Genomic DNA, 8,802 nt, shown 5'->3' on the forward strand with positions numbered 1-8,802 from the left:
GATGACTACTGGAAAAGTAGACTGGGGCTATATGGTGGCAGGATTTAAGGGACCAACTGGCACATTTAGATTTTGTTCTAGTGATAATGCAGGGCCACGGAACATTTTGAGCAGCAGAGTGCCAAGTGGAAAAGTGGACAGAGGAAAATTAAACAGGCACTTTAGATTGAATGCTAGAGTGGGGAGGAGAGACAGGAAGGAAGTCAGGCCACAGTAATCCAGGGGCAGGGTGATGAGGTTCAGATTCAGCATGGGCATGTGCCATTTCTCCTTCTTAATCATCCTCTAGCCTTTCATCGGAGGTCCCTCCTTTTCTCTTTCAGACTGCCCAGTTCCCACCAACGGGGGGCATTTTATCCTCATCTGGTTCCAGCCTTCTTTTAACTATCTAGCATTTATAGCCATCTCTAGTCAGATGTGTGATAGCTTAATTGAATGAAATGTGTTTTGGATGGTTCATCTAGGTTTGTTTACAGGTATTTTTGTCTGGCTCATAAAGTTACTGTGGTCAGATTTACATCTGCCACCACTATTACTGCTCTGTTCAAGGTGACAGCCTCGCAGGTCTGCTTTCTCCATTCACTTCCTGGCCTCCAAGGCCTCCCATCTCTGCCCAGTTCAAACTTCACCTCTTCCATGAGGCTTTCCCTCACTACATCCGTCCTGAGGAATGTTTCTGTCCCTCACAGCACCTAACTGCACCACTCAATGAACAGCACACATTAGCATCTAGCCAAATGTGACCATGTGTCCACATTTATATTTTTACATATATAACTATGTAAATGCATAAGCATCCCTGTTCCTCTGCCAGATTTCTGGAGTTTGGGTAGTCCTGGCCCAGGCACAAGGCCTGACATCAGGAGATGAAGGGATGATTAGGCCCAGTAAGAAGAGGTGGGAGGCTGAGTCCCAAACCTGACACAGCAGGTGTCCACCACTAGGTGGTAGTGGTAATCAAGCATCTTCTTCCGCTCTCTGTGCCTCAGATTTCTTATCTCTTATCTTTTAAACAGAGATGTTATCTGCTTTGCTTGGCACAACATAATAATAAGACCCTGGGCTAGCAACAGAAGAACGCTGGTTTCCAAACTGTTACCTTCACGGAAGGGCAGTGTGCTCTTTAAGTTACTCACTTTTCTGGACCTCATTATTCCTACGTATAAAAGGAGGTTAAACTAGATCAGAGGTTCTCCGAGTATAGTCCCCAGGGTTCCTGGGATCCTTTCAGGGGACCAACAAGGTCAAAACTATTTGGATAACAATATTCACAGCTATTTCTCTTCACTCTTTCTTGTGAGTGCACGATATTCTTGTTCTAAGGATAACTTGTAATGGGTTTCTTACTGTTATTTTTAAATGAATACATTTAAATTTTTTCCTGTTTTCTTAAAAAGGAAATATATACGTATGATTGTGTATGTGTATACATCCATCCTACAAAAACAAAAGTTCTTTAATGTCCTAATAATTTTTAAGTGTAAAGAGGTCGCGAGACCATAAAGTTTCAGAACCGTTGAACCAGATTCCTAGACCGTCATTCATTCACTCAACAAATAACTGCCCCTCCTGAGGCTGCATTTTTTACATACCGATGAGATGGTGGTGATCAAGACGTGGAGCCCGCTCCGATGCCGTTTACATTTGGGAGGGAGGAGGCAAACGAATATATCAAGACAACTTCTGAGAGCGGTAAGTGTCATGAAGGCATAAAGCAGGACACGTGTTTCATGCTCAGTGGAACCCTCCATTGTGCTGAGTCGGCCCCGGGCCCCTCAGGCCCCTGAGCTGGCCAGGCGCGGGGTCGCAGATACCCCGGGACACCGAGACACCCAGGCACCGGGAAGCCGCGGGCGCTGACGTACCGTGACGTCACTCGGCCGCGCCAGCCAATCGCGGGCGGCCCCAGTCCTGGGCCGGCGGTGGCCTGCGGCCTGCGGGAGGCGCTGTGGCCCGTCGGGCGGCCCCGCGGAGCCGCCATAGCCTCCCGCCTCCCGCGACCCAACGTCTCCGCCGCCGGCCTCGCGCCGCCGCCATGGCCGACGTGGAAGACGGCGAGGAGCCTTGCGCCCTGTCCTCTCACTCCGGGAGCGCAGGATCCAAGTCGGGAGGCGACAAAATGTTCTCTCTCAAGAAGTGGAACGCCGTGGCCATGTGGAGCTGGGACGTGGAGTGCGATACGTGCGCCATCTGTAGGGTCCAGGTGATGGGTAAGCGCTGCACGCGAGGCCCGGGCCGCGCTGCGGCCTCCGCGGGCCCGGCTCCGGGCGTAGGGGACAGACCGAGCCTCGGAGAGACTGTTCCTGGAGGAGTGGGGGCGGGGTCGCCCTGCCCCGGTGCCCGGGGACCGCGGGCCACGCCCGAGCTGTCGCCGGTCAGAGGGCTGCGGCCGCCGCCAGGGGCCGTGGGGTCGTTCAGCAGGCGCCCAGCGCTGGGGACTGGTATTCTGGGGAGAGAAATGGGTGGTAAGCAGTGCAGTTAAACAAGGTAATTTCAGGTAATGATGGGTGTGATCACAACAATAAAAGTAGGCGATTTGATGGGAGCTGGGAGGAACCACTTCGGTTTGTGTGGCCAGCTACGGCACCCTTTTCAAAAAGATCGCAGAGAGGTCAGGTTCAAGGCCCTGAGTCAGCGGGTCACTAAAGTGGTTCTGGTCACACACAACAAAGTGATGCTCTGGAGTCATCTTCCACAAAAACGACCCCTAGTCGTGCTCTGAGGAGGCGCAGGGAAGAAAAATGTTCCTAGCCGTTGCCTTTCTGGATGGGCTACTGTTCTGCTGGCTTTTAAAGCTGGATGATTCGAGACTGGTCAGATAGCACTCGCTTGGCTTGAACGGGAAGGATGTAAGCCCTTTTATTCAGAAACATAAAACTTCATCTCCTTCGTGGTCCCTTCCTATCATAGGATGCCATTTCTTGGAGAAGACAGTGCCCTGAAGTCAGACCTTTATGGAAAACCCTCTTTTACAAATAACTGTTACTTCTTTCTATGATATTTTTAATAAAAATATTGAACCAAGTGAAACCTTTTAGAACAGCTTCATCTCGTTATGTTTTATATGGTTTATGTTTTAAGATCTCCGACCACCTTGAAGAAGAGGTGCTCTTGAAATGCACGTTATGTTTTTAAATAGGACATTTAAAACTCCTGCATTTAAGAGCATCTCCCGTTGCGGAGCACAGGCTCCAGACGCGCAGGCTCAGCGGCCATGGCTCACGGGCCCAGCCGCTCCGCGGCATGTGGGATTTTCCCGGACCGGGGCACGAACCCATGTCCCCTGCATCGGCAGACGGACTCTCAACCACTGCGCCACCAGGGAAGCCCTTAAATGTTGTTTCTTGAAGGTAGTTGGAGAACACTGAGGTTTCTATAGTTTGAAATCTTTGTGTCTTGCACTGAAAAATGAGAGAATTGGAGAAAATAACTTAAAAATTGCTCTCCCTTCTTGAGGAATGAAAATTGAAACCTACCAGAATCAAGCGATTTCTCAATTTACTGTCTCTGTAGTATGCTCTTATTTTTTTTATTCATAAGGATTTGTTTTAAAGAGAATTTACAACCATGGGATTCAAACATTTTTTACTTTTAAAAGAGCTTGATTTCAGATGTGATCCGCTTATATTGTGTGTTTTAAAAGTACCTAGTTTATTGGCCTGCAATACAGCTCCCTTGTCCTTCCCCTTTCTTAAAAACTAGAATCATAATTTCCAGTTTGAGTGACATTTTTCACTTATCCGGGCGATTTTTGTTCTTTTGTACGACAAACTGTTAAAAATTTTATCCCCTAAATTTCCTTTAGTTTAAAAAAAAGAATTTCCTAAAAGAACATTTTATTTTTCTCCCTAAAGAAAAATTTTAAAATAGTAAACAGAAATGCAAAATTTAAAATAATGGTTGCAATTTTGCAAGAAATAAACTTTCCTGGGATATTTAAAGTAAGTCAAAGTATGGGCTGTAAATGACTCAGGGTTCACATTAACTTTCTAATTATAGCAAGTATTCTGCTACTGTGGATTAATGTTACAGATTTACAACAGCTGTGCTTTGGGTTCAGGAAAGTATTCTGGACTAGACCTCTGTATTTTGTTTATGAGGTGTTAAAATCCACTTAGTGGTCAGGTGACAGCAGAAGGAAGTTTGTTTTTTAGCATCATTCTGAAAGGTGTTACTATACTCTTTAGAAATGTGCTGTTTTAGATATTAGGAACATCATCAAAAGAAAATGTTTTCCTTTATCTGCAACGTTAGTCATTTTTAGCCATTTAGGTCAGTTTTTGATAATGAATCTAAATCCAAGCTATAAGCATAATTCAGAGGCTTCTAGATTATACAAAGAGCCCACTTAATCCCATGTCCTTTATATTTGGAATTCATCTTACACGCCTAAATGATTGGTTATGACTTCTGGATCTAAGATTTGCCTGCCAGCCCACTCTGATGTAGTTAACACTCTCTTCCTGGGTTTCCACTCTCCCCCCTTCATTCTGAAAGGAGCAGATGGCACAGCGAGCAAGCACTGGTGAGGAAGAGGCGACCAGGTTTGCTAGTGCTGTCAAGTTATGAAGAGCCAGAGTAACCTTCCACAGCTGTATGTTAACGTGGACGTTTGAGCTAACTTTTTGGAGCCTTGTTTTACTAATTTGTAAAAGAGACAGTTGGGACCATGAACTCTAATTCTGTGATTACACAGAACCAGAGCCATGTCTTCACCCTTATATCATGATCCTTATGATATTTAGTTGTTTGCCTATCTACCTCGCCATTTACTGGTGAGACCAGGGACCCAGACTTGGTCATTTTGGTGTCGGCAGTGCATTACTCTTTGCACAGAGTAGATACTCAGTAATTGTGGAATTGAAGAAGGCCTCAGGAGGCGGTGGTTGTTTTTAATCCACACTGAAGAGGCCAGGGTGGTGTGTTTTCTTAAGGGTGAGAGCACGCAGAGAGGAGCAAACAAATGCCTGAGCATAATCCAGTGTAAGAAGAGAAGCAGGCTTCAGCTCCACTGTGTTTCTATTTTTACAGAATTATTTTCCTCCAATTTATGTTAAAAACTATTTTTTTCTGTTGGTTTGAACTTCCTTTTACCCAACTTTGACTCCTTTCAGCTAGTGAATGAGTCCATTTAATTGGTTCCTAAAATATTCTATATCACCTCCTTCATCAAACAAATAGTAGTACAGATTCAATTTTGAAAACTTCTAGTATACCCTTTTGGTTCCCATTCCTCATGTTTTCTCCCAGGTAATATATTAAAATATTTTACTGTTGTCGGGTAAATGCTTTGGGCTCAGAGGGAGCATTTCCTTAAAAAGAAAAAAAGAGAACCTAGTATTTAGGAGTTTTTTACATTTAATTTTTATAGAGATTATACAGTCACATAACTTAAAAACTTGAGAAAGTGCACAGTGAAAACTCCTTCCCGTTCCATCCCCTCCCAGGTAAACTTTATTATTAGTTTCTTGGATATCATTCTAGAGTTTCTATCTGTGTGTAAGCAAATACAATATATATGCATGGCTTATTTAAAAGGATATCTTGAAAATAAACTGCTCATAAGGTTGATCTGTGTGAACATGCCCAGTGAGCTTATAACTCCTAATATAGTGGAGTATAGCATATTTTTCTCTGGTGGTTACATCCAAGGTCTTTTCATCAGAGCTTGTAAAAATAGAGGGTCAGTAACCCTTGTGAAATTGCTCATGGTCATAAGTAAATTAGTAGATGCCTTGTACCTTATTCATCTTTAAGCAGTTATGTTCAGATGAGAAATTAATAGTATGAGTCTTTTAATCTATATCTCTAACCCTTTGGGCCTTTATTTGACTTTGAAGTGTATGGGTTTTAAAAATTGCATTCTGAGCATCAGAATGAGAATTGCTATTTGTTTACTTTTAGATGCCTGTCTTAGATGTCAAGCTGAAAACAAACAAGAGGATTGTGTTGGTATGTTGTAATTTTGTTCTCTTGCTTTTTCAACTGAAGGTTTTCTCTCAGTGGGGATGTTTGAATTTGCAATTAAGATTGACTTTATCAATACACAAAAATAAACTGTAAAGCAGTGATCCATTATTAATATAAAATGTGTTGGTTCTCAAATGGTCTTAATGGAATTAATCTGTAAGTCCTTCAGTTGCTTTAATTGAAGAGAATTGGTTATATATTCTAGACATGGGCATGGTAAACATTTTGATAATCAAAAAAAAATAATTCTTTTCTATTAAGAAGAGTATAAAATAAGGAACTTGCCAAAACATCCTTCAAGTTTTGAGTATGTTACAGGTTAGTTTTGGTCAGTCAGGATTTTATTCTAACAAAGCATTTCAGTATTCAATATTCTTTTATGATCCGGTATTTAACTTTTCTACTGAGGTAAAAACAATTCTAAATCTCAAGATTTTTTTGGATGTAGTTTATAGAAAGTTTGTTAAATTTTATTTACATCTGGGACTACAGAAGTTGTCTTAGGCCAAATATTTAAGCAACTCAAAGGTTTTTATGTGCCAGTTCTGGAGGTCATCACTTCTAGATTGCTATATAAAAGTGTTTAAGGATTTTCCTGAAATGAAAGGTTACCTTTGTGTTTGTGTGGTTTACATACAGCTTCTTAATGATTTATGTAGTTTTGATAAAATCCTGTTTCTTCCTCCCAAAAGACTTAGAATGAGTCCCCTAGCTTCCTACTCCTACAACCAATTTTCACAAAAAGGTTTGTTTCCTTTTTTTTTTTTCCTATTTCTTTTATTGTTCTGTTATAGCTCAGTTGGTCAAGCAAGGGATAAATGAAGCCCATGTTTGAGATTGTATCCCAGATTATGGGTGATTTCCCTTGGTTAAAATTTTTTCTTCGATTCTGTTTGTTTTAAAAATTTTCATTTGGGAATTGTGAGGTGTAGGCCAGCCTTATTTGATCATAGAGAGACCCTTTTCTTGAAAGAGACCTCTCTTTCAAAGCCAGCCACTTTGAAAATTCCATTCTGTTTGTCACGTGAGGAATTGCACTGCCTGTGGATGACTTGACACAGATCCTCACCACTTCCAGAAAACAACTCATTAGAGGTACAACTAATAATGTTTAGAAGCCTGTCACCTGTTTATAATAGCCTGCTATGAGCTAAAAACATTTAAAATTCATTATATCTTGCTAAATAAAAATCAGGAGAACATTTTTCAGTAAAATAAAGACCCACAGGTCTCCAGGGTCAGTGCCTGACTGAGGTAGTCTGGGATCTAAAGAAGGCTAAAGCCTTTTAATCTCCTAACTTGAGAAAGACACCATGTGGAGCTATGTAGGAACTGGGGGCCACCACAGCACCCACAGATTCTAAGCAGTGTTGGAAAGTTCCCAATCACAGTGGTGTATCTCATTTCTTAAGTGTAATTTACATATGTAAGGTTCCATTTCTTTATAGCTAGAAAAAATTATTTTGACCAGTTAACCATCTTTATTCAAGATTATGAACCCTAATTATTACATAATCTAAAATAAGCTAGAATTTTGAGCTCGGTAATTTAAATTGAAATATGTAATGTCACATATTCTTTTTTTTCTTTCAGTCGTCTGGGGAGAATGTAATCATTCCTTCCATAACTGCTGCATGTCCCTGTGGGTGAAACAGAACAATCGCTGCCCTCTCTGCCAGCAGGACTGGGTGGTCCAAAGAATCGGCAAATGAGAGCAGTGGAAGGTGTTCTTTGTGCAGTTGTTCGGAGCCCTGGTGGATCTTGTTATCAGGTGCCCTACAAAGGCTAGTACTCTCCAGGGGGCTAATTCTTTGAATCGGAGGCGCTGGATCTGCGGTCTTTTGGGACTCATCAGAGGCATGGGTTAGCCTTTTTCAGTTTTATTTGCAGAAATTCTCTACAATTAAGAAGATAATTTATTAAAGATGGTCTTTCCTACCTCTGTGGTATGTGTCTCACACACTGCTTATAAGTGCTATAAAGGAGAGAACTATAAGTTGAACAACGTTTATAATTTACCTACTGATATCCAAGGAGCTATGGAAGCAGTTCCGTTCAGAAGAGAACTTTTTGCATGCTTATGGTTGATCAGTTTAAAAAAAAAAAAAATGTTATAGTAACAAATAAAGTGCAGTTTAAAACCCAACTCTTATCCTTAATCTGTTCCTAATATTTATTTTTGGCAGGGAGGGGGATGATTCATGAAATCTTTATTTGATATTATGAGAATTTAAAGTTTGGACCAGTGAACAGGGTAAATAAAATTTAACCTTTGGTTGTATGAGATTTCAGTGGTGTTCTACATTATCATCCTCTGTCTCTGACTCATCAAGAAAACCTAGATCTGCACTCACCTCACTGTTCAATTACTGAGTGGTAAAGGACAGAAGTATTTTCAAGATCTAGTCATATTGCGTTGTAATTTAACTGTGTTTTAGGTGGAACGTTAATGAGGGGAAAATGTTTACCATTGTAGCATTGGATCAAAAAGTTTATTTTATCACACGATGTTTTAATAAACGGTTTATTCTGTTTACCTCATTTGAATTGTCATTATTGCAATTTTATGCACAACCTTCAACTTAATAAGCTAATTTGTCAAGTGAATGCTTTTGTTTAATTTGAAAAAATATTCATTTGCTCTTTCATTGGTGGTAATAAAATTTTAACTTTATTACCTAGAAACATAAGTGTAAGAAAATACTTAAATTTTATCAAACCAACTCACATTCAGTGGAAGTTATCAAGGAACAATTTGTGAGCCACAATTTATGAACCCATGAATTTTTCCATAATAGAGGCTACTGCTATGCATTTAAAAAACCAAAATCT

The 8,802-nt window shown here is 41.0% G+C and overlaps 1 protein-coding gene across 2 annotated transcripts; it reads left to right on the top strand.

Annotated features, from left to right (window-relative positions):
• Positions 1 to 1,943: 1,943 nt before the first annotated feature.
• On the top strand, positions 1,944 to 8,502 carry RNF7 (ring finger protein 7). 2 transcript variants are annotated; one of them, XM_060010073.2, is made up of 3 exons: positions 1,944 to 2,203; positions 5,905 to 5,952; positions 7,564 to 8,502. In XM_060010073.2, exons 1-3 carry the CDS (start codon positions 2,036 to 2,038, stop codon positions 7,618 to 7,620), a joined length of 273 nt encoding a protein of 90 aa, XP_059866056.1. In that variant the 5' UTR covers positions 1,944 to 2,035; the 3' UTR covers positions 7,621 to 8,502. The 2 variants fall into 2 exon arrangements, with proteins under 2 accessions (XP_059866056.1, XP_059866055.1); XM_060010072.1 differs by having other exon boundaries at positions 1,956 to 2,210.
• Positions 8,503 to 8,802: the final 300 nt, after the last annotated feature.

Source organism: Delphinus delphis, chromosome 4 (genome assembly GCF_949987515.2).
Source record: "Delphinus delphis chromosome 4, mDelDel1.2, whole genome shotgun sequence".
Classification (NCBI taxonomy): Eukaryota; Metazoa; Chordata; class Mammalia; order Artiodactyla; family Delphinidae; genus Delphinus; species Delphinus delphis.

What these genes read in the sequence shown, in the direction of transcription:
- RNF7 (XM_060010072.1), top strand. Translation starts at nt 2,036, where the DNA reads ATGGCCGACGTGGAAGACGGCGAGGAGCCTTGCGCCCTGTCCTCTCAC. An exon ending in CTGTAGGGTCCAGGTGATGG is followed by an intron (nt 2,211 to 5,904) that starts GTAAGCGCTGCA and finishes GTTTACTTTTAG; the next exon opens with ATGCCTGTCTTAGATGTCAA. An exon ending in CAAACAAGAGGATTGTGTTG is followed by an intron (nt 5,953 to 7,563) that starts GTATGTTGTAAT and finishes TTTTTCTTTCAG; the next exon opens with TCGTCTGGGGAGAATGTAAT.